Genomic DNA, 24,311 nt, shown 5'->3' on the forward strand with positions numbered 1-24,311 from the left:
TCCCCGGATACGGTTCGCCTGTGGGGTCAGTCCCGGATTACGGTTCGCCTGTGGTCAGTTCCCGGATACGGGTTCCCTGTGGGTCAAGTTCCCCGGATACGGTTCCCTTGGGTCAAGTCCCCGGATACGGTTCCCCGTGTGGTCAGTCCCTCGATACGGTTCCCTGTGGTCAGTCGCCGATACGGTTCTGTGGGTCGTCCCGCGAATACGGTTCCTGTGGGTCAGTCCCGGATACGGTTCCCTGTGGGTCAGTCCCCGAATTTACGGTTCCCTGGGGTTCAGTTCCCCGGATACGGTTTCGCCTGTGGGTGCAGTCCCGGATACGGTTCCCTGTGGGTCAGTCCCGATACGGTTCCTGTGGGTCAGTCCCGCGGATACGGTTCCTGTGGGTCAGTCCCGGTACGTTCCGCTGTGGGGTAGTCCGCCGGATACGGTTCCCCCGTGGGTCAGTCCCCGGATACGGTTTGCCCAGTAGGAGTCGTACGGATACGGTTTCCCGTGGGTCAGTCCCCCGGATACTGGTTCCCGCGTGGTGCAGTCCCGGATACGGTTCCCGGGGTCAGTCGCCCGGATACGGTTTTCCCGCGTGGGTCAGTCCCAGGATAGGATTAGTAGAGAGTCAGTCCCGGATTACGGTTTCCCGTGGGTCAGTCCCGTAAAGAAAAATTTTTTTGATACGGTTTCCCGGGGTCAGTCCTCGATACGGTTTCCCCGTGGCGTCAGTCCCGGATACGGTTCCCGTGGGTCAGTCCCGGATAACGGTTCCCTCGTGGGTTCAGTCCCCGGATACGGTTCCCCGTGGGTCAGTCCCCGGATACGGTTCCCCGTGGGTCAGTCCCCGGATACGGTTCCCCGTGGGTCAGTCCCCGGATACGGTTCCCCGTGGGTCAGTCCCCGGATACGGTTCCCCGTGGGTCAGTCCCCGGATACGGTTCCCCGTGGGTCAGTCCCGTGGTCGGTACGGTTCCCCGTGGGTTGCAGTCCCGGAACGGTTCCCCGTGGTCCCAGTCCCGTCGGATACGTACCCCGTGGGTAGTCCCGGATACAGTACCCCGTGGGTCAGTCCGTAGATTCGGTTCCCCGTGGGTCAGTCCCCGGATACGGTTCCCCGTGGGTCAGTCCCCGGATACGGTACCCCGTGGGTCAGTCCGTAGATACGGTTCCCCGTGGGTCAGTCCCCGGATACGGTTCCCCGTGGGTCAGTCCCCGGATACGGTTCCCCGTGGGTCAGTCCCCGGATACAGTTCCCCGTGGGTCAGTCCGTAGATACGGTTCCCGTGTTGTCAGTCCGCCGGATAACGGTTCCCTGTGGGTCAGTCCCCCTGGATACGGTTCCCTGTGGGGTCAGTGCGCCCGGATACGGTACTGCCGTGGGTGCAGTCCCGGATAGCGGTTCCCGTGGGGTCAGTCCGTAGATTACGGTTTCCCTTCCCGTGGGTCGTCCCCCGATACGGTACCCTCCGTGGGTCATCCGTAGATACGGTTCCCCGTGCGTCAGTCCCCGGATACGGTTCCCCGTGGGTCAGTCCCTGGATACGGTTCCCTGTGGGTCAGTCCCCGGATACGGTTCTCCGTGGGTCAGTCCGGATACGGTACCCCGTGGGTCAGTCGGTAGATACGGTTCCCCTTTGTTTTGTTGGTTACTACTTTTGTTTGTCCACCATGTGTGTCAGTCCCCGGATACGGTTCCCCGTGGGTCAGTCCCCGGATACGGTTCCCCGTGGGTCAGTCCCCGGATACGGTTCCCCGTGGGTCAGTCCCCGGATACGGTACCCCGTGGGTCAGTCCGTAGATACGGTTCCCTGTGGGTCAGTCCCCGGATACGGTTCCCTGTGGGTCAGTCCCCGGATACGGTAACCCCACACACAGCCGTGGGTCAGTCCGTAGATTAGCGGTCGCCCGTGGTCAGTCCCCGATACGGTTCCCCCGTGGGTCAGTCCCGGATACGGTACCAGTAGGGTTGTACCACCCGTAGATACGGTTCCCTGTGGGTCAGTCCCAGGATACAGGTTCCGTGGTCAGTACGTCGGATACGGTACCAATCGTGGGTCAGTCCGTAGATACGGTTCCCGTGGGTCAGTCCCCCGGATCGGTGTTCCGCCGTGGGTCATGTCCCCGGATACGGTTCCCCGTGGGTCAGTCCGCCGGATACGGTTCCTCGTGGCGTCCGTAGCATACGTTCCCCGTGGGTGTCCCCGGATCGGTTTTCCCCGTGGGTCAGTCCCCGGATACACGTACCCACGTGGGTCAGTCCGGCTAAGCAACTCGGTTTCCCTAGTGTGTCAGACTTCCCCGGATACGGTTTCCCTGTGGGTCCCAGTCCCCTGGATAACCACACACACACACCACGTTCGCCTGTGGGTCAGTCCCGGATACGGTACCCGTGGGTCAGTCCGCCGGATACGGTTTCCACCCGTGGGTCAGTCCGTAAGATTACGGTTCCCGTGGGTCAGTCCCCGGACTTACGGTACACGTGGGTCAGTCGTAGATAGCGGTTTCCCTGTGTGTCAGCCTCGGATACGGTTCCTGTGGGTCAGTCCAATAGAGATACGGTTCCCTGTGGTCAGTCCCGAGATACGGTACCCCGTGGGTCAGTCCCAGTAGGTCACCGTGGGTCAGTCCGTAGATACGGTTTCCGTGGGTCAGTCCGGATACGGGTACACCACCACACACACGTGGGAGATATCCGTAGATAGTTATGATAGCTACGGTCAAGTCCCCGGATCGGTTCCCGCGTGGGTCAGTCCCTGGATACGGTTTCATAGTAGGATAGATAGATAGGTTCCCCGTGGGTCATCCACGGAATCGGTTTCCCGTGGGTCAGTTCCCCGGATACGGTTCCCGTGGGTCAGTCCGTAGATACGGTTCCCCGTGGGTCAGTCCCGGGATACGGTACCTCCCCGTGTCAGTCCGTAGATAACGGTTCCTGTGGTGTCAGTCCCCAGATACGGTTCCCTGTGGGTCAGTCCCCTGGAACGGTTCCCTGTGGGTCAGTCCCCGGATACGGTTCCCCGTGGGTCAGTCCCCGGATACGGTTCCCCGTGGGTCAGTCCCCGGATACGGTTCCCCGTGGGTCAGTCCCCGGATACGGTTCCCCGTGGGTCAGTCCCCGGAATACGGTTTTTCCCCGTGGGTTCAGTCCCGATACGGTTTCCCGTGGGTCAAGTCCGCCTGGATACGGTTCCCTGTGGGTCAGTCCCCGGATACGGTATCGGGGTCAGTCCCCGGATACGGTTCCCGTGGTCAGTCCGTAGATACGGTTCCCCGTGGGTCAGTCCGCCGGATACGGTACCCGTTGGGTCAGTCGTAGTACGGTTCTTGTGTCAGTCCCCGGATACCGGTCCTTGTGGGTCAGTCCGCCCCTGGATACGGTTCCCTGTGGGTCAGTCCCCGGATACGGTTCCCCGTGGGTCAGTCCCCGGATACGGTTCCCCGTGGGTCAGTCCCCGGATACGGTTCCCCGTGGGTCAGTCCGTAGATACGGGTTCCCGTGGGTGCAGTCCGGATACGGTAACCGTGGGTCAGTTCCGTAGATACGGGTTTTCCCTGTGTGTCAGTCCCGGATACGGTTTTCCCTGTGGGTCAGTCCTGGATCGGTTCCCCGGTGGGTCAGTCCCGCGGATCGGTTCCCGTGGGTCAGTCCCCGGATACGGTTTCCCGTGGGTCAGTCCCGGATACGGTTCCCGTGGTCGTCCCCGGATAACGGTTCCCCGTGGGTCAGTCCCCGGATACGGTTCCCGTGGGTCAGTCCCGGATACGGTTTTCCCCGTGGGTCTGTCCCGCGGTATAGCGGTTCCCGTGGTCAGTTCCCCGGATACGGTTCCCCGTGGGTAGTCCCCCGGATAGCGTTGGTTTCCCCGCTGGGTCAGTCCCCGGATACGGTTCCCCGTGGGTCAGTCCCCGGATACGGTTCCCCGTGGGTCAGTCCCCGGATACGGTTCCCCGTGGGTCAGTCCCCGGATACGGTACCCCGTGGGTCAGTCCCCGGATACGGTACCCCGTGGGTCAGTCCGTAGATACGCTCTGACGTGTGTCTGTGCCCCAGGCTGCAGGGTGCGGTGTCTGTCGTCGCAGTCGGAGCTGCAGGAGGTGTGTCGGGAGGAGCAGTTGTGCTGCGCTGATCTGGGTGTCACTCGCAAGAACCTCAGTGACTTCGAAGTGGAGTATCTGTGCGACTACAAGAAAGTGCAGGTACGGTTCTGATGCTGGGGAGGTGGGGGTGCGCCCCCATATGGTGACTGTGGGTGGTGCCTGAGAGGATGAAGGTGGGGGGGGTTTATGGACAAGGCGGGGCCACAGATTCACGGGCGCATGTTCTTCCCTGTTGCGCAGGATCAGGAGCTGTACCTGGTGAAGTGGAAATATTACCCCCATTCGGAGAGCACGTGGGAGCCCCGACATCACCTGAAGTGCAGCAGTGTCCTCAAGCGCTTCCACCTGGACCTGGAGCAGGAGCTGCTGCGCAGAGCAAAGGCTTCTGGGGGAAGGAAGAGGGCGGCGGCACGGTGGCCCCGCAGGTTGGACCAGAGCCTCTCCCATTACTTAGTGCTAAAGGCCAAGCAGCGCCAGCGCCTGCGCCAGTGGGAGGAGCAACTCAACGCCAAGCGCTCCCATCGGGGCCTCATCCTGGTGGAGAATGAAGTGGACCTGGAGGGGCCGCCCCGGGACTTTGTGTACATCAATGAGTACAGGGTGGGCGAGGGGGTGGCCGCGGGGCAAATATCAGCCGGGTGCAAGTGCCGGGACTGTTCAGCGGATGAGGGGGGCTGCTGCCCGGGGGCCTTCCTGCACAAAAGGGCCTACAATGACGAGGGGCAGGTGAAGGTGAAGCCCGGCTTCCCGATCTATGAATGTAACTCCCGCTGTCGCTGTGGGCCCTCCTGCCCCAACCGCGTGGTACAGAAGGGAATCCAGTACAAATTCTGTATATTCAGGACCCCCAATGGCAGAGGGTGGGGCGTGCGTACGCTGGAGAAGATCCGCAAGAACAGCTTCGTCATGGAGTATGTGGGGGAGGTGAGTTGCCCCCCAGTGGGGCCCCATCAGTAACAAGGAACTGCCCCTGTCTGCAGGGGCCCATTAGGGTGGGTTACGCACTGGTCTCCTAACCCCCAGGCTGCTGCCTTATTGGGGTCTTGGGGTACTCCCTGCACCCCTACCCTGGGTTATCCGTATCATGTCCCACCATATATGGGCATTTATATGGGAAGGTGGGGGTGCAAGTCTGTTGGGCCAGACAACTGGATCAGTTCAATTGGCCCATGGGTGGTCACATGTGGGAGTCCTGAGCCGTCAGCCCTGTGGCACGGGTATGGGTGGGTAAATATGGGTATGGGTGGGTTTATATGTGTAGGTATGGGTGGGTATATATGGATACGTCTGTATGGGTGGGTATGATTGGATACATATGGGTGGGTATATATGGGTATGATTGGGTATATATGGATACGTCTGTATGGGTGGGTATATATGGGTATGATTGGGTATATATGGATACGTCTGTATGGGCGGGTATATATGGATACATATCGGTGGGTATATATGGGTATGATTGGGTATATATGGATACGTCTGTATGGGTGGGTATGATTGGGTATATATGGATACATATCGGTGGGTATATATGGGTATGATTGGGTATATATGGATACGTCTGTATGGGTGGGTATGATTGGGTATATATGGATACATATCGGTGGGTATATATGGGTATGATTGGGTATATATGGATACGTCTGTATGGGTGGGTATGATTGGGTATATATGGATACATATGGGTGGGTATATATGGATACATATGGGTGGGTATATATGGATACATATGGGTGGGTATATATGGGCACGTAGGTATGGGTGGGTATATATGGGCACGTGTGGGTATGTCAGTGCCTTTCAGACCCAGTGGGCACAGTGGTGCCCAGGTGACATAAAGGGACAAGTAGCCACGTAACCTGCTCTGTGCGTCTCTATTCAGATAATAACCTCTGAAGAGGCAGAACGCAGGGGCCACATCTATGACCGGCAGGGGGCCACCTACCTGTTTGACCTGGATTATGTGGAGGATGTTTATACAGTGGATGCCGCTCATTATGGGAATATTTCCCACTTTGTCAACCACAGTGTGAGTACCAACCCCCCCATTCCATTCTCTGCCAACCCCCCCATTCCATTCTCTGCCAACCCCCCCATTCCATTCTCTGCCAACCCCCCCATTCCATTCTCTGCCAGTCCGTGACCCAGTCTGTATATTGCTGTGAGTGCCAGTCCCTGTGCCCCAGTCTGTATATTGCTGTGTGAGTGCCAGTCCCTGTGCCCCGGCTGTAGGTTGCTGTGTGAGTGCCACTGCCTGTGCCCCAGTCTGTATATTGCTGTGTGAGTGCCACTGCCTGTGCCCCAGTCTGTATATTGCTGTGTGAGTGCCACTGCCTGTGCCCCAGGCTGTATATTGCTGTGTGAGTGCCAGTCCCTGTGCCCCAGGCTGTATATTGCTGTGTGAGTGCCACTGCCTGTGCCCCAGGCTGTATATTGCTGTGTGGAGTGCCTGCCTGTGCCCCGGCTGTATATTGCTGTGTGAGTGCCACTGCCTGTGCCCCAGGCTGTATATTGCTGTGTGAGTGCCACTGCCTGTGCCCCGGTGTATATTGCTGTGTGAGTGCCACTGCCTGTGCCCCAGGCTGTATATTGCTGTGTGAGTGCCAGTCCCTGTGCCCCAGGCTGTATATTGCTGTGTGAGTGCCAGTCCCTGTGCCCCGGCTGTAGGTTGCTGTGAGTGCCACTGCCTGTGCCCCAGTCTGTATATTGCTGTGTGAGTGCCAGTCCCCTGTGCCCAGGCTGTATATTGCTGTGTGAAGTGGCAGTCCTGCTGCCCCAGGCTGTATATTGCTGTGCTGAGTGCCAGTCTGTCCCCAGGCTGTATATTGCTGTGTGAGTGCCACTGCCTGTGCCCCGGGCTGTATATTGCTGTGTGAGTGCCAGTCCCTGTGCCCCAGGCTGTATATTGCTGTGTGAGTGCCAGTCCCTGTGCCCCAGGCTGTATATTGCTGTGTGAGTGCCACTGCCTGTGCCCCGGGCTGTATATTGCTGTGTGAGTGCCAGTCCTGTGCCCCAGGCTGTAATCTTGCGTGTGCAGTGGCCCGTCCCTGTGCCCCCGGCCTGGTAGGTTGTGTTGAGTGGCAACTGCCTGTGCCCCAGTCTGTATATTGCTGTGTGAGTGCCAGTCCCTGTGCCCCGTGCTGTAGGTTGCTGTCAGTGCCAGTCCCTGTGCCCCCGGGCAGAGCCGTGACCCTGTGTTTCTCCCCACAGTGTGAGCCCAACCTGCAGGTGTACAACGTGTTTATCGAGAACCGGGATGAGCACTTACCCCGCATCGCTCTCTTTGCCACCCGAACAATCCGCACGGGGGAGGAGCTGACGTTTGACTACAATATGCAGGGTGAGTAACTGGCACAGGGGCCCCGCATTGTATATACCCCAAAGCAATGTTATGGGGGATCCCTGTGCCCTACCCCCTCCCGCCCCAACTGCTCAGTCTGGCGCTCTCACCCCCTCCCCGCCCCAACTGCTCAGTCTGGCGCTCTCACCCTCCCCCGCCCCAACTGCTCAGTCTGGCGCTCTCACCCCCTCCCGCCGCAACTGCTACTGCTCAGTCTGGTCGCTCTCACCGCCTCCGCGTCCCAACTGGCTACGCTCTGTCTGGCGCTCTCACCCCTCCCCCAGCCCAACTGCTCATCTGGCGCTCTCACCCCTCCGCCCCAACTGCTACTGCTCAGTCTGGCGCCTCAACCCCTCCCGCCCCAACTGCTACTGCCTCAGTGCTGGTGCTCTCATCCCCCTCTCCGCCCCAACTGCTCAGTCGTGGCGCTCATCACCCCTCACCGCCCGCAAACTGCTATGCTCAGCTTCGGCGCCTCACCCCTCCCCGCCCCAACTGCTACTGCTCGTCTGGCGCTGCTCACCCCTCTCCGCCCAACTGCTACTGCTCAGTCTGGCGCTCTAAACCCCCCTCCGTCCAACTGCTACTGCTCAGTCTGGTGCTTCAACCCCCTCGCCGTCCCAACTGCTACTGCTCTGTCTGCGCTCTCACCCCCTCCCGCCCAACTGGCTATGCTCTGTCTGGCGCTCTCACCCCTCCCGCCCCAACTGCTCAGATCTGGCGCTCTCACGCCCCTCCCGCCCCAACTCTACTGCTCAGGTCCTGGCGCTCTCAACCCCTCTTCCGCCCCACTGCTACTGCTCAGTCTGGCGCTGATCACCCCCTCGACGCCACCACTGCTACTGCTCAGTCTGGTGCCCTCACCCCCCCGTCCAACTTGCTACTGCTCTGTCTGGCGCTCTCACCTCCCGCCCCAACTGCTCTGGCTCTGTCTGGCGGCTCTCACCCTCCCGCCCCAACTGCTCAGTCCTGGCGCTCTCACCTCCCGCCCCAACTGCTACTGCTCAGTCTGGCGGGCTCTCACTCCCTCCCGCCCCAACTGCTCATGTCTGGCGCTCTCACCCCTCACGCCGCCAACTGCTACTGCTCAAGTTTCTGGCGGCTCTCAGCCCCCTCCCGCCCCAACTGCTACTGCTCAGTTGGCGCTCTCACCCCTCCCGTCCAACTGCTACTGCTCAGTTCCTGGTGCTTCACCCGCCTCCGTCCCAACTGCTACTGCTCTTCTGGCGGTCTCCCTCCGCCCCAATCGCTACTGCTCTTCTGGCGCTCTCACCCCTCAACCCGCCCCATTGCTCAGTCTGGCGCTCTCACGCCCTCCCGCCCAACTGCTACTGCTCAGTACCTGGCGCTCTCACCCCTCCGCCCCAACTGCTACTGCTCAGTGTCCTGGCGCTCTCACCCCTCCCCGCCCAACTGCTACTGCTCAGTCTGGTGCTCTCACCCCCTCCGTCCAAACTGCTACTGCTCTGTCTGGCGCTCTCACCCCCTCCCGCCCCCAACTGCTTAACTGCTCTGTCTGGCCGCTCTCACCCCTCCGCCGCCAACTGCTCAGTCTGGCGCTCTCACCCCTCCGCCCCAACTGCTACTGCTCAGTCTGGCGCTCTCCACCCCTCCCGCCCAAAACTGCTACTGCTCAGTCTGGCGCTCACTCACCCCCTCCCTCCGCCCCAACTGCTACTGCTCAGTCTGGTGGCTCTCACCCCTCCCGTCCCAACCTGCTACTGCTCTGTTCTGGCGCTCTCAACCCTCCCGCCCCAACTGCTACTGCTCAGTCTGGTGCTCTCACCCCCTCCGCCCAACTGCTCAGTCCTGGCGCTCGCACCCCCCTCCGCCCACCTGCTACTGCTCAGTCTGGCGCTCTCACCCCCTCCCGCCCCAACTGCTACTGCTCAGTCTGGTGCTCTCACCCCCTCCCGTCCCAACTGCTACTGCTCTGTCTGGCGCTCTCACCCTCCCCCCTACTGCTACTGCTCAGTCTGGTGCTCTCACCCGCCTCACCGCCCCACTGCTCAGTCTGGCGCTCTCAACCCTCCCACCGCAACTGCTCAGTCTGGCGCTCTCACCCTCCGTCCCAACTGCTACTGCTCAGTCTGGCGCTCTCACCCCCTCCCCAACTGCTACTGCTCAGTCTGGTGCTCTCACCCCTCCCCCAACTGCTCGTCTGGCGCTCTACCCCTCTCCGCCCCCAACTGCTACTAGCTCTGTCTGGCGCTCTCACCCCTCCCCGCCCCACCCTGCTACTGCTCTGTCTGGCGCTCCTCTCCACCCCTCCCGCCCCAACTGCTACTGCTTCTGGCGCTCTCCGCCCCTCCCGTCCCAAACTGCTCAGTCTGGCGCTCTCACCCCCTCCCGCCCCAACTGCTTCAGTCTGGCGCTCTCACCCTCCCGCCCCAACTGCTACTGCTCTGTCTGGCGCTCTCACCCCTCCCGATCCCCAACCTGCTACTGCTCTGTCTGGCACTCTCACCCCCTCCTGTCCCAACTGCTACTGCTCTGTCTGGCGCTCTCACCCCCTCCCGCCCCAACTGCTCAGTCTGGCGCTCTCACCCCCTCCCGCCCCAACTGCTACTGCTCTGTCTGGCGCTCTCACCCCCTCCCGCCCCAACTGCTTCTGCTGTCTGGCGCTCTACCCCTCCCGCCCCAAACTGCTACTGCTCTGTCTGGCGCTCTCACCCCCTCCCGCCCAACTGCTACTGCTCTGTCTGGCGCTCTCGCCCCCTCCTGTCCCAACTGCTCAGGCGGCGCTCTCACCCCCTCCCGCCCCAACTGCTCAGTCTGGCTCTCCAACTGCTACTGCTCTGTCTGGCGCTCTCACCCCTCCCGCCCCAACTGCTACTGCTCTGTCTGGCGCTCTCACCCCCTCCTGTCCCAACTGCTACTGCTCTGTCTGGCGCTCTCACCCCCTCCGCCCAACTGCTCAGTCTGGCGCTCTGCACTGCCCCTCCCGCCCCAACTGCTACTGCTCTGTCTGGCGCTCTCACCCCCTCTGCTAACTGCTCTGTTCTGGCGCTCTCAAACTGCTACTGCTCTGTCTGGCGCTCTCGCCCCCCGTCCCAACTGCTACTGCTCTGTCTGGCGCTCTCGCCCCTCCCGCCCCAACGCTACTGCTCTGTCTGGCGCTCTAACCACCTTCTCCCCCCCCCCCCACCTGCTCTGTCTGGCGCTCTAACCACCTTCTCCCCCCCCCCTCCCCCCCCAACTGCTCTGTCTGGCGTTCTAACCCCTTCCGCCCAAACTGCTCTGTCTGGCACTTTAACCCCTCCCCCCCACTGCTGTCTGGTGCTCTAACCCCACCCCAACTGCTTTTGTCTGGTCTCTAACCCCTCCCCCCCCCCCCACCGGTCCTCTGTCTGATGCTTTAAACCCCCTCCCAATTGCTCTGTCTGGTGCTCTAACCCCTTCTCCCCCCCCCACTGGTCCTCTGTCTGATGCTTTAAACCCCCTCCCAATTGCTCTGTCTGGTGCTTTAACCCCCTTCTCCCCCCCCCTGGTCCTCTGTCTGATGCTTTAACCCCCCTCCCAATTGCTCTGTCTGGCGCTCTAACCCCCTTTCTTCCTTTAGTGGACCCTGTGGATGTGGAAAGCAGCAAAATGGATTCCAACTTTGGCTTAGCCGGCCTCACCGGATCTCCCAAAAAGCGAGTGCGGGTGGAATGCAAGTGTGGTGTCAGCAGCTGCCGCCAGTACCTCTTCTGAGAGACGGGGCGGCCCAACTCTGCCCTCCAACCTGGACCTGATCGGTTCCGCACTTACCTGATCTGCTGCTCCGCCCTTCCCAGCGAGTGCAGTTCCTAAGCCCCGCCCCTAGCGAGATCCTTGCTGGCCGAGCATTAATTGCACAGTACCGACCCGATGAAATATTGGTGCTAGAGACTTTAGGTATGTTCTGCCTGGGCTGCTCCTCGTGGTACCGGCCCAGAATGTGTTTTTACTTGAACTTCCCGAATACGGTAGGTGATGCCCATTGGGCAGTCAGTGCCACAGGGAAGGCGGACTATGAAATGATGCCCGCTTCCTTCTGATTGGTGGGTTGTCTTATCCGTCACTTACGGGTTTTTATTCCATGTAATGAACTTGTGTTTTTATGTATGGAGAGGGGGGGTTGGTACCATCTGAGTTGGGCAGTGCCTTCTGTACAGTGCCCCAAGCTGTGCCCATAACTCCCATCCGATGGGCAGTGTCCCAACACTAATTCTTCCCTCTGGAACAAAGGAAACTGGTGAAGGGTTAAGATTAGTTCCTATCAAAGGGGTGGGGTTTTATTCCCAAATAACCCTGAGCCACGCCTCCCCATGGGACCCCCCCCCCCGTTCCTGCGTTAGGGCTGTGTCTGGGCGCCCCTCCTGTCGTTTTTATACGTGTCCGCTCCATGTTTTTAAATTAAAATATATGGTTTTATTTGTGCTTTTCTGATTGGCCTCTGTGTGGGGAGCGCAGGCAAATGGGGTGCAAGCATGTGTGGTACCCCAGCCTGGCACCCACTGCAGGGCTAGGTGTGCTTATACCTAATTCTGGGGGCTCTGTGAATCTGCCCAGTCTGGCGTTGCCAGCCCAAAAGCCCCTAGCAACCACCCATGCAAACTGCCCCACCACACAATGCCACCAGGTGCTGCTTGGGGGGTGGGATCTATTTATTGAATGCACAGGAGTTAAAGGTACAGTGGGAGGGGCTGTAGTGTGAGGGTGCTGGGTGCCCGCGGTTATTTCTGCTCCCGGCGCCAGATGATCACCATCCCCTTGGCGTCGCTAGAAGCCAGCAGGCTCTCGTCGCAGTTGAAGCTGACCCCCAGGACGGCGGCGCTGTGGCCCTGGAGCTTGTTCACAATGGCTTTGGTGGCGCGTTCCACGTCGAAGAAGTAGACGCACATATCCTCGCTGCCCGTCACTGGGGGTGAAGGTGGAGGAGGTGAGAGACAGACCCAGGCACTGTCCCATGTTGCATGGTTGTGCCCCTACCAACCCCTGGCTCTGGGCACCCTGACAGAAGCAGGGGCAAATCTACCCCCCCCCCCCGGGGCACTTACCTACACAGGCTCCCTGCCGGAAGGACATGAGGGGGCAGAAGATACTGCGAATGGCGTGTGACGTCTGCTGGATCTGGAAGGTTCGTTTTAGCTGCAGGGTGCCCTCATTATCCACCACCCTATGGGAGACAAGGGTGCCAGTGTGTGATGCTGATGGACTGTGGGGGGGCCGGGGTACTGGCCTGGGGGGGGGGCACTTACCTGTATAACAGTAGTTTATTGATACAAGCATTGACCAACAGCGAGGGGTCCCGGGCCTCCCGGCTGATCCAGGAACGGGCACTGATGCTGCTTATGGCGCTCCCTTCCGACACCACAATGCGCTTGGCTTTGGTCAGCTTGCCTGTAGGATTGGGGGGGGCACAGTTAGGCACGGGGGGGGGGCACTGGCCAATGCTCTGTACTGGACTGGTTTGGACTGTGACTGCAGATCTGCTGCTGCTGGGTGAGAAGCTGTGCCCCAGCCACAAAGACTGGGTAGTATAGGTGCTGCACCCAAATACTGTCTGGGACCCAGACTCCTGCTCCCCCCAGTTAATCTCCCCTCTTCCATATTCTCTTCTGCACCTACGCCCCCCCCCACCAGTGAATCTCGCCTCTGCCATAGTCTCCTCCCCCCTGTTAATCTCCCCTCTCCTATAGTCTCCGCCCCCCTGTTAATCTCCCCTCTCCTATAGTCTCCTCCCCCCTGTTAATCTCCCCTCTCCTATAGTCTCCTCCCCCCTGTTCTCCCCTCTCCCGTTATTCTCTCCTATAGTCTCCTCCCCCCTGTTAATCTCCCCTCACCCATAGTCTCCTCCCCCCCCGTTATTCTCTGCTATAGTCTCCTCCCCCGTTAATCTTCCCTCTCCCATAGTCTCCTCCCCCATTATTCTCTGCTATAGTCTCCTCCCCTGTTAATTTCCCCTCTCCCATAGTCTCCTCCCCCCTGTTATTCTCCCATAGTCTCCTCCACCCCAGTTAATCTGCCACAGTCGCCTTCCCAGCCCAAGCTCCACCCACTGCGCTCTGCACTCACCGGTCGCCATATCAAAGATAAAGGAGAAAATGCTGCCGCGGTCGTCACCGGCCCAAAGGATCCGCCCAGCGGAGTCAAACGACAGGGAAAGCACTCGCCCAGTGAGCTTACTGCTTCCTCCCTTCACCTTCTTCCCGGTAGAGATGTTCATGACATGGACGTTATGCTTCCCGTTACCAACCTGCAGGGAGGGCACCGTATGAACAGGGGGGGCATGGGGCAGCGGGCGCTCCTCTGGCACAAAGGATGCTGGGTACTCACCACTGTCAGATTGTTATTGATTGGCTGAAAGGTGCAGCACAACAACTGGGCGCTGTCTGGGTCGGGGATATGGCGAATGCAGCGCCCATCCTGCGTGTTCCAGATTCGCACGCTGCCATCCAGGGAGGTGGAGACGATGATATCATTGGACAGGGACCAGGCAAAGTCACTGACGGCTTGGGTGTGCCCGCGCAGAGTCTGCAGCACAGTCGGAGGGGTGGGCACCAGCTGGCACACTGAGATGGTACCGTCCAGGGAGCAGCAAGCCAGGAGGTGTTTGTCGTCGTTAGCAAATTGCACCTTGGGGACTGAGAACCACGGCATTGTGGGTAGTGAGTGGCAGAACAAGCGTGCCACCCCAAGATCCTGCCCGAGGGTCTCCCCAGAACTCACCTGCTTGGTCTACATGTTGGTCGAATATATGGTACATGCCCGCAAAGGCATAATTCTCACTGAGGGTGGTATCTCCGGCCATTGCCCGACTCGCCTCTGCCAGCGGGGTTGGCACCAAGCTGCCCGGAGCTCTGCATAAAGAGAAACATGTTAGATGCCCCCTCCGGTGGGTATGGGGTACCTCTCTGCTGCTTCTCACCTGTCGTCCTGTGCCACGCGGTTCATTTGTGCCTGAAGCTGGTAGGAGCCACGGCTGACGGAGCGTCGGTGCCCGCGGGAACCCTGGGATCGAGGATCTTCCTCCAAATCCTACAGAGATTAGTGTTAGGGTCAGTGCCCAATCCCACAGGCAGGTAGCATGGCACACGTGGCACAGAGCCAGTCCCATAAGGGGTGCTTAGCCCTGGCACTGCCATGCACAGCCGTCTCACCTCCAAGCGATCCAGGGTGGTGCGGGAGCTGCGGATGCTGTTGCTGTGGGCTCGGAAGCTGCTCTGCTCGGACAGGGGGCCGTAGCGCTGTGCCAGGAGCTGGCTGCGTAGCTTTAGGTACTGCCGTCGCACCGTCGGCTCATAGCCGGCCTTGGCATTCTCACGGAGGAGCTGGCTGCGCCGCCTGATGTACTGCGTGCGGAACTGCGGGTGTGCAGGTGTGCGATAAGCGTTGTACCTGAGAGAGTCATCAGGTCTATGGATGAAATGTCCTCAGCGGTCCCTACACATGCACAGCCTGTCCCCCCTACTGTCCCTCCCCCCTACTGTCCCTACGCACGCACAGCCTGTCCCCCCCTACTGTCTACGCACGCACAGCACCCTGTCCCGCACGCCCCTACAGCCTGTCCCCCTACTGTCCTACGCGCGCACAGCCTGTCCCTACTGTCCTACGCCGCACAGCCTGTCCCCCCCTACTGTCCCTACGCACGCACAGCCTGTCCCCTCTTCACTGTCCCTACGCGCGCACAGCCTGTCCCCCCTTACTGTCCCTACGCGCGCACAGCCTGTCCCCCCTTACTGTCCCTACGCGCGCACAGCCTGTCCCCCTTATGTCCTACGCGCAGCACAGCCTGTCCCCCCTACTGTCCCCTACGCGCGCACCAACCTGTCCCCCTACTGTCCCTACGCGCGCACAGCCTGTCCCCCCTACTGTCCTACCGGCGCGCAAGCCTGTCCCCCCTACTGTCCTACGCCGCGCACAGCCTGTCCCCCCCTACTGTCCCTACGCGCGCACAGCCTGTCCCCCCCTACGTCCCCACGCGCGCACAGCCTGTCCCCTACTGCGCGCGCACAGCTGTCCCCCTACTGTCCCTACGCGCGCCACAGCCTGTCCCCCCCTACTGTCCCTACGCGCGCACAGCCTGTCCCCCCCCTACTGTCCCTACGCACGCAACAAGCCTGTCCCCCTTAACTGTCCCTAACCGCGCGCACAGCCTGTCCCCCCCTACTGTCCCTACGCGCGCCAGCCCTGTCCCCGCCTTACTGTCCCTACGCGCGCACAGCCTGTCCCCCCTTACTGTCCCTACGCGAGCGCACAGCCTGTGCCGCCTACCTGTCCCTACGCGCACAAGCCTGTCCCCTTCTGTACCTACGCGCGCACAGCCTGTCCCCCCCTACTGTCCTACGCGCGCACGCCTGTCCCCCCTACTGTCCCTAACGCGCGCACAGCCTTGTCCCCCTCTGTCACTACGCGCGCACAAAGCTGTCCCCCCCCTACTGTCCCTAACGCGCTGACACAGCCTGTCCCCCTCTGTCCCTACGGCGCAACAAATGTGCCCTGTCCCACCACTGTCCCTACGCGCGCACAGCCTGTCCCCACCCTACTGTCCCACGCGCGCACAGCTGTCCCCCTACTGTCTAACGCGCGCACACACAGCCTGCCCCCTTACTGTCCGTACCGCGCGCACAGCCTGTCCCCCACCCTACTGCTCGCTACGCGCCGCACTAACCTGTCCCGCCCCTACTGTCCCTACGCGCGCACAAGCCCGTTCCCCCCTACTGTCCCCTACGCCGCACAGCCTGTCCCCTCCCCTACTGTCCTAAGCGCGCACAGCCTGTCCCCCACCCTACTGTCCCTACGCGCGCAAGCCTGTCCCCCCTACTGTCCCTAACGCGCGGCACAAGCCTGTCCCCCCTTACTCGTCTACGCGCGCACAGCCTTGTTCCCCCCCTACTGTCCCTACGCGCGCACGAGCCTGTCCCCCCCTAACTGTCCCTACGCAGCGCACAGCTGTCCCCCCCTTACTGTCCCCTACGCACGCACAGCCTTGTCCCCCCCCTACTGTCCCTACGCAGCACGAGCCCTGTCCCCCTTAACACAACCTGTCACCCACCAGTTCCTAACACCAACACAAGCCTGCCCCCCCCATTTAGTAAACACAACACAATATGACCTGTCACCCCCCAGTCCCTACACACCACAACCTGCCCCCCTTTACCACACACCACAATATGACCTCTCCCCCCTCCCCACAACCTGGTCACCCCCAGTCCTACACACACACACAACCTGCCCCCCCCCTTTACACACACAATATGAAACTATCGCCCCCCTCCCACAACTGTCACCCCCCAGTCCTACACACACACAACCTGCCCCCCCCCCTTACACACACAATATGACCTCTCCCCCCACAACCTGTCCACCCCCAGTCCCTACATACAGAGCACCAACCTGCCCCCCTTACACACACACAATATGAACCTTCACCCCAGTCCTACACACACACACAACTGCCCCCCCCCTTACAACACACAATATGACCTCTCCACCCCCCTCCACAACCTGTCCACCACGCCCATCCCTACACACACACAACCTGCCCCCCCCCTTACACACACACATATGACCTCCCCCCCCAGTCCCTAACACACACACAACCTGCCCCCGCCTTACACACACAATACTGACCTGCCCCCCCGCAAACCTGTCACCACAGTCCTACACACACCAAACCTGCCCCCCCCCCCTTACACACAACACAATATGACCTCCCCCCCCTCCCCCACATACCTGCCCCCGTTCCTACACACACACAACCCGCCCCCCCCCTACACACACAATATGACCTCCCCCCCCCCACAACCTGTCCACCCCAGTCTACACACACACAAACCTGCCCCCCCCCTTACACACAAAATATGACCTCTCCCCCCCCCACAACCTGTCACCCCCCATCCTACACACACACAACCTGCCCCCCCCTTAACACACACAATTACCTCTCGCCTCCCCCCCCCCACAAAAACCTGTCACCACCCCAGTCCGCTACACACACACAACCTGCCCCCCCCTTACACAACAACAATATGACCTCTCCCCCCCACAACCTTGTTCACCCCCAGTCCTACACACACACAACTCTGCCCCTCCCCTTACACACACAATACTGACCTCTCCCCCCCGCACAACCTGTCACCCCCAGTCCTACACACACACACTCCCCCTTACACACCAATATGACCTCTCCCCCCCCCCACAACCTGTCACCAACCCCCAGTCCTACTACACACACAACCTGCCCCCCCTTACACACACAATATGACCTTTCCCCCCCCCCCCCACAACGCTGTCCCCCCCAGTCCCTACACACACACACCTGCCACCCCCCCTTACACACATAGACCTCTCCCCCCCCCCACAACCTGTCACCCCCAGTCCTACACACACACAACCTGCCCCCCCCCTTACACACATTCTTCAATATGAACCTCTCACCCCCCACACCTGTCACCCCCAGTCCCTACACACACATACGCAAACTGCCCCCCTTACAACACACAATATTGACCTGCCCCCTCCCCACAACCTGTCAACACCCCCCCCCCCACAACCTGTCACCCCCAGTCCCTACACACACACAAACCTGCCCCCCCCCTTACACCACACAATATGACGCTGCCCACCCCACAACCTGTCACCCCCAGCAGTCCCTACACACACCACAACCTGCCCCCACTTACACCAACAATATGACCTGACCCCCACCCAACAACACAAACCTGTCACCCTCCCCAGCCTACACACACATAACCTGCCCCCCCCTTACACACACAAATATGACCTCGATCCCCCCCGCCCAACTGTCACCTCCCCAACAGTCTACACACACACAACCTGCCCCCCCCTTACACACACATTATGACCTCTCCCCCCCCCCCCCACAGGAGGCCCTGCCCCCTTACACACCACAGATATGACTCTCTCCCCCCCCCCCACAACCTCGCCCCCCTTCCAAACACACAATTTGAACCTCTTCCCCCCCCCACAACCTGTTCACCCCCCAGTCCTACACACACACAAGCTGCCCCCCTTACACACACATATGACCTAAATCCCCCCCCGCACAAACCTGTCACGCCCCAGTCCTACACACACACGAGCTGCCCCCCCCTTACCACACACTTGACCTCCCCCCCCCCGCCCACAACCTGTCACCCCCAGTCCTACACACACACAACCTGCCCCCCCTTACACACACAATATGACCTGTCACCCCCAAGTCCTACACACAACACAGACTGCCCCCCCTTACACCACCAATATGACCTCGGTCCCCCCCCCCCCACTGTAACGCCCAGTCCCTACACAGCAGGGCACCAACTGCCCGCCGGCCCCCTTACAACACACAATATGGGACCTCTCCCCCCCTACAACCTGTCCACCACCCCATCCTACACACAACACAACTGCCCCCCTTACACACACAATATGACTTCTCCCCCCCCACAACCTGTCACCCCAGTCCCTCCCACACACACCTGCCCCCCCTTACACCAAATATTGCACCTCTCCCCCCCCCCCACACTGTCACCCCCCAGTCCCTACACACACAACCTGCCCCCCTTACACACACAATATGACCCTCCCCCCCCCCCACAACCTTTCACCCCCCAGTCCCTACACCACACAGCTGCTGCCCCCCTTACACACACAATATGACCTCTCCCCCCCCCACAACCTGTCACCCCAGTCCCTACACACACAGATCCAACCTGCCCCCCCTTACACACCAATATGACTCATCCCCCCCCCCCCACTGACCTGTCACCCCCAGTCCCTACACACACACAACCTGCCCCCCCTTACACACACAATGAACTCTCCCCCCCCCACCAACCTGTCACCTCCAGTCCTACAACACACACACCTGCCCCCCCCTTCACACACAATATGACTCTCCACCCCCACAACCTGTCACCCCCCAGCCCTACACCAACACAACCTGCCCCCCCCTTACACACACAATATGACCTCTCCCCCCCCCACAACCTGTCACCCCCCAGTCCCTACACACACACAACAACCCTCCCCCCCCTTACACACACAATATGATCTCCCCCCCCCCACAACCTGTCACCCCCCAGTCCCTACACACCACAACCTGCCCCCCCTTACACACACAATATGACCTTCCCCCCCCCCCCCCACAAACCTGTCACCCCCCGTCCTACACACACACAGCCTGCCCCCCCCTTACACACACAATATGACCCTCCCCCCCCCCACAACCTGTCACCCCCCAGTCCCTACACACACACAACCTGCCCCCCCCTTACACACACAATATGACCTCTCCCCCCCCCCCCCAAACCTGTCACCCCCAGTCCCTACACACACACAACTCTGCCCCCCCTTACACACACAATATGACCTCTTCCCCCCCCCCCAACCTGTCACCCCCCAGTCCCTACACACAACACAACCTGCCCCCCCCTTACAACACACAATATGACCTCTCCCCCCCCACAACCTGTCACCCCCAGTCCCTACACACACACAACCTGCCCCCCCCTTACACACACAATATGACCTCTCCCCCCCCCACAACCTGTCACCCCACCAGTCCCTACACACACACAACCTGCCCCCCCCTTACACACACAATATGACCTCTCCCCCCCCCCCACAACCTGTCCCCCCCAGTCCCTACACACACACAACCTGCCCCCCCTTACACACACAATATGACCTCTCCCCCCCCCCCCACAACCTGTCACCCCCAGTCCCTACACACACACAACCTGCCCCCCCCTTAACAACAATCTGACCTCTCCCCCCCACCAACCTGTCACCCCCCAGTCCCTACACACACACAGCCTGCCCCCCCTTACACACACAATATGACCTCTCTCCCCCCCCACAACCTGTCACCCCCCATCCCTACACACACACAACCTGCCCCCTTACACAACACAATATGACCCTCTCCCCCCCCACAACCTGTCACCCCCCAGTCCCTACACACACACAGCCTGCCCCCCCCTTACACACACAATATGACCTCTCCCCCCCCCCCACCACAACCTGTCACCCCCAGTCCTACACACACACAACCTGCCCCCCCTTACACACACAATATGACCTCTCCCCCCCCACAACCTGCCCCCCCAGTCCTACACACACCACAACTGCCCCCCCCTTACACACACAATATGACCTCTCTCCCCCCCCCACACAACACAACTGCCCCCCCTTACACCACAAATGACCTCTCACAACCTGTCACCCCCAGTCCCTACACACACACAACCTGCCCCCCTTACACACAATAGACCCTCTCCCCCCCCACAACCTGTCACCCCCAGTCCCTACACACACACAACCTGCCCCCCTTTACACACACAATATGACCTTCCCCCCCCCCCACAACCTGTCACCCCCCAGTCCCTACACACACACAACCTGCCCCCCCTTACACACACAATATGACCTCTCCCCCCCCCCACAACCTGTCACCCCCAGTCCCTACACACACACAACCTGCCCCCCCTTACACACACAATATGACCTCTCCCCCCCCCCCCTACACAACCTGTACCCCCAGTCCCTACCACACACAACCTGCCCCCCCTTACACACACAATATGACCTCTCCCCCCCCCACAACCTGTCACCCCCCAGTCCCTACAAACACACACAACCTGCCCCCCCCTTACACACACAATATGACCTCTCCCCCCCCCACAACCTGTCACCCCCCAGTCCCTACAACACACACAACCTGCCCCCCCTTACACACACAAATATGACCTCTCCCCCCCCCCAAACCTGTCACCCCCCAGTCCCTACACACACACAACCCCCCCCCCTCACACCACAATATGACTCTCCCCCCCCCCACACCTGTCACCCCCGTCCCTACACACACACAACCTGCCCCCCCCTTACACACACAATATGACTCTCGCCCCCCCCCCACAACCTGTCACCCCCCAGTCCCTACACACACACAACCTGCCCCCCCCTTACACACACAATATGACCTCTCCCCCCCCCCACAAACCTGTCACCCCCAGTCCCTACACACACACAGCCTGCCCCCCCCTTACACACACAATATGACCTCTCTCCCCCCCACAACCTGTCACCCCCCAGTCCCTACACACACACAACCTGCCCCCCCTTACACACACAATATGACCTCTCCCCCCCCACAACCTGTCACCCCCCAGTCCCTACACACACACAGCCTGCCCCCCCCTTACACACACAATATGACCTCTCCCCCCCACAACCTGTCACCTCCCAGTCCCTACACACACACAACCTGCCCCCCCTTACACACCCAATATGACTCTCCCCCCCCCCACAACCTGTCACCCCCAGTCCCTACACACACACAACCTGCCCCCCCTTACACACACAATATGACCTCTCCCCCCCCACACCTGTCACCCCCCAGTCCCTACACACACACAACCTGCCCCCCTTACACACACAATATGACCTCTCTCCCCCCCCACAACCTGTCACCCCCCAGTCCCTACACACACACAGCCTGCCCCCCTTACACACACAATATGACCTCTCTCCCCCCCCACAACCTGTCACCCCCCAGTCCCTACACACACAACCTGCCCCCCCCTTACACACACACAATATGACCTCTCCCCCCCCACAACCTGTCACCCCCAGTCCCTACACCACAACCTGCCCCCCCTTAACACACAATATGACCTCTCTCCCCCCCCACAACCTGTCACCCCCCAGTCCCTACACACACAACCTGCCCCCCCCTTACACACACAATATGACCTCTCTCCCCCCCCACAACTGTCACCCCCAGTCCCTACACACACAACCAACCCCCCTTACACACACATATGACCTTCTCCCCCCCCACAACCTGTCACCCCCCAGTCCCTACACACACACAACCTGCCCCCCCTTACACACACAATATGACCTCCCCCCCCCCACAACCTGTCACCCCCCCCAGTCCCTACACACACACAACCTGCCCCCCCTTACACACACAATATGACCTCTCCCCCCCCCCACAACCTGTCACCCCCAGTCCCTAACACACAAACCTGCCCCCCCCTTACACACCCAAATGACCTCTCCCCCCCCCCCACAACCTGTCACCCCCCAGTCCCTACACACACACAGCCTGCCCCCCCTTACACACACAATAGACCTCTCCCCCCCCCACAACCTGTCACCCCCCAGTCCCTACACACACACAACCTGCCCCCCTTACACACACAATATGACCTCTCCCCCCCCCACAACCTGTCACCCCCCAGTCCCTACACACACACACAACCTGCCCCCCCCTTACACACACAATATGACTCTCCCCCCCCACAACCTGTCACCCCCAGTCCCTACACACACACAACCTGCCCCCCCTTACACACACACAATATGACCTCTCCCCCCCCACAACCTGTCACCCCCCAGTCCTACACACACACAACCTGCCCCCCCTTACACACACAATATGACCTCTCCCCCCCCCCCAACACCTGTCCCCCCAGTCCCTACACACACACAACCTGCCCCCCCCTTACACACACAATATGACCTCTCCCCCCCCCACCACAACCTGTCACCCCCAGTCCCTACACACACACAACCTGCCCCCCTTACACACACAATATGACCTCTCCCCCCCCACAACCTGTCACCCCCAGTCCCTACACACACACAACCTGCCCCCCCTTACACACACAATATGACCTCTCTCCCCCCCCCACAACCTGTCCCCAGTCCCTACACACACACAGCCTGCCCCCCCTTAAACACCACAATATGACCTCTCTCCCCCCCCCAAACCTGTCACCCCCCAGTCCCTACACACACACAACTGCCCCCCCCTTACACACACAATATGACCCTCTCCTCCCCCCACAACCTGTCACCCCCACAGTCCCTACACACACACAGCCTGCCCCCCCCTTACACACACAATATGCCTCTCCCCCCCCCCCACACCTGTCACCCCCCAGTCCCTACACACACACAACCTGCCCCCCCCTTACACACACAATATGACCTTCCCCCCCCCACAACCTGTCACCCCCAGTCTACACCACACAACCTGCCCCTTAGAAACACAATATGACCTCTCCCCCCCCCACAACCTGTACCCCCCAGTCCCTACACACACACAACTGCCCCCCCTTACACACACAAATATGACCTCTCTCCCCCCCCCACAACCTGTCACCCCCAGTCCCTACAACACACAACTGCCCCCCTTACACACACAATATGACCTCTCTCCCCCCCCACAACCTGTCACCCCCCAGTCCTACACCACAACCTTGCCCCCTCCCTTACACACACAATATGACCCTCTCCCCTCCCACAACCTGTCACCCCATCCCACACCACACAACCTGCCCCCCCTTACACACACAATATGACCTCTCTCCCCCCCCACAACCTTCACCACCCCGTCCTACACCACACAACTGCCCCCCCCCCCCGACTGTGTCCTACCTCGCATCCACAGCCAGGACCTGTTGCCAGACAGCAGCCATCCCCCAGCCCCACGTACCCAGGAGCCCCCGGAGCAGCAGCGGAACCGTGAGAGGGGAGAGGGGGAGGGATGAGCCGATATGTGAGTATCACTGGGCCTGTGCTGCTGCTCACTAGCCCCGCCCCCGGGCCGGTCCCGGTTCGGTTCAGTCAGTTGCTTACATCGGGAACAAACCCGACCCACCCAGCCTTTCCAAACGCTAGTGACGCAGGGGAGGCGGGGCTTCCGGGCCGGCTGTCACTGAACAGGCCAATCAGAAGCTAGCATACAGGCCAACAACTGCGCCGCAAGGAACGCGAACCAATCGGTACTCCCCGCCTCTGTCACGTGACGGCGACTCTTTTATTAACGTTCCTTGTTTCCCTCTTGCCTGTACCAAGATGGCGGTGACGGGGAGTCAGCCATTAGCGTTACCAT

At 60.5% G+C, this 24,311-nt stretch overlaps 2 protein-coding genes across 2 annotated transcripts; one reads left to right on the forward strand and one right to left on the reverse strand.

Moving 5' to 3' along the window:
- The first annotated feature begins 2,109 nt into the window (after positions 1-2,109).
- On the forward strand, positions 2,110-11,831 carry LOC116408207 (histone-lysine N-methyltransferase SUV39H1-like). The gene is made up of 7 exons (XM_031894905.1): positions 2,110-2,185; positions 3,140-3,768; positions 3,847-4,191; positions 4,333-5,016; positions 5,975-6,121; positions 7,303-7,432; positions 10,995-11,831. The coding sequence occupies exons 1-7, from the start codon at positions 2,110-2,112 to the stop codon at positions 11,126-11,128; spliced, it is 2,145 nt and encodes a 714-aa protein (XP_031750765.1). The 3' UTR covers positions 11,129-11,831.
- A 214-nt stretch (positions 11,832-12,045) lies between these two features.
- Positions 12,046-24,062, reverse strand: wdr13 (WD repeat domain 13). The gene is given in 9 exon segments (NM_001008049.1): positions 12,046-12,317; positions 12,457-12,575; positions 12,658-12,799; positions 13,475-13,655; positions 13,736-14,043; positions 14,129-14,259; positions 14,328-14,437; positions 14,560-14,797; positions 23,855-24,062. Coding segments are annotated over 9 exon segments (1,455 nt in total). The 5' UTR covers positions 23,896-24,062; the 3' UTR covers positions 12,046-12,132.
- Positions 24,063-24,311: the final 249 nt, after the last annotated feature.

The sequence above is a fragment of the Xenopus tropicalis genome, unplaced genomic scaffold (assembly GCF_000004195.4).
Source record: "Xenopus tropicalis strain Nigerian unplaced genomic scaffold, UCB_Xtro_10.0 Sca20, whole genome shotgun sequence".
Lineage (NCBI taxonomy): Eukaryota > Metazoa > Chordata > Amphibia > Anura > Pipidae > Xenopus > Xenopus tropicalis.

Coding starts and splice junctions, on each gene's coding strand:
- LOC116408207 (XM_031894905.1), top strand. CDS start 2,110: ATGTCCCCGGATACGGTTCCCCGTGGGTCAGTCCGCCGGATACGGTTC. Junction 3,769..3,846: donor TCCCGGATACGGTTTTCCCC/GTGGGTCTGTCC, acceptor TCCCCCGGATAG/CGTTGGTTTCCCCGCTGGGT. Junction 7,433..10,994: donor GTTTGACTACAATATGCAGG/GTGAGTAACTGG, acceptor TTCTTCCTTTAG/TGGACCCTGTGGATGTGGAA.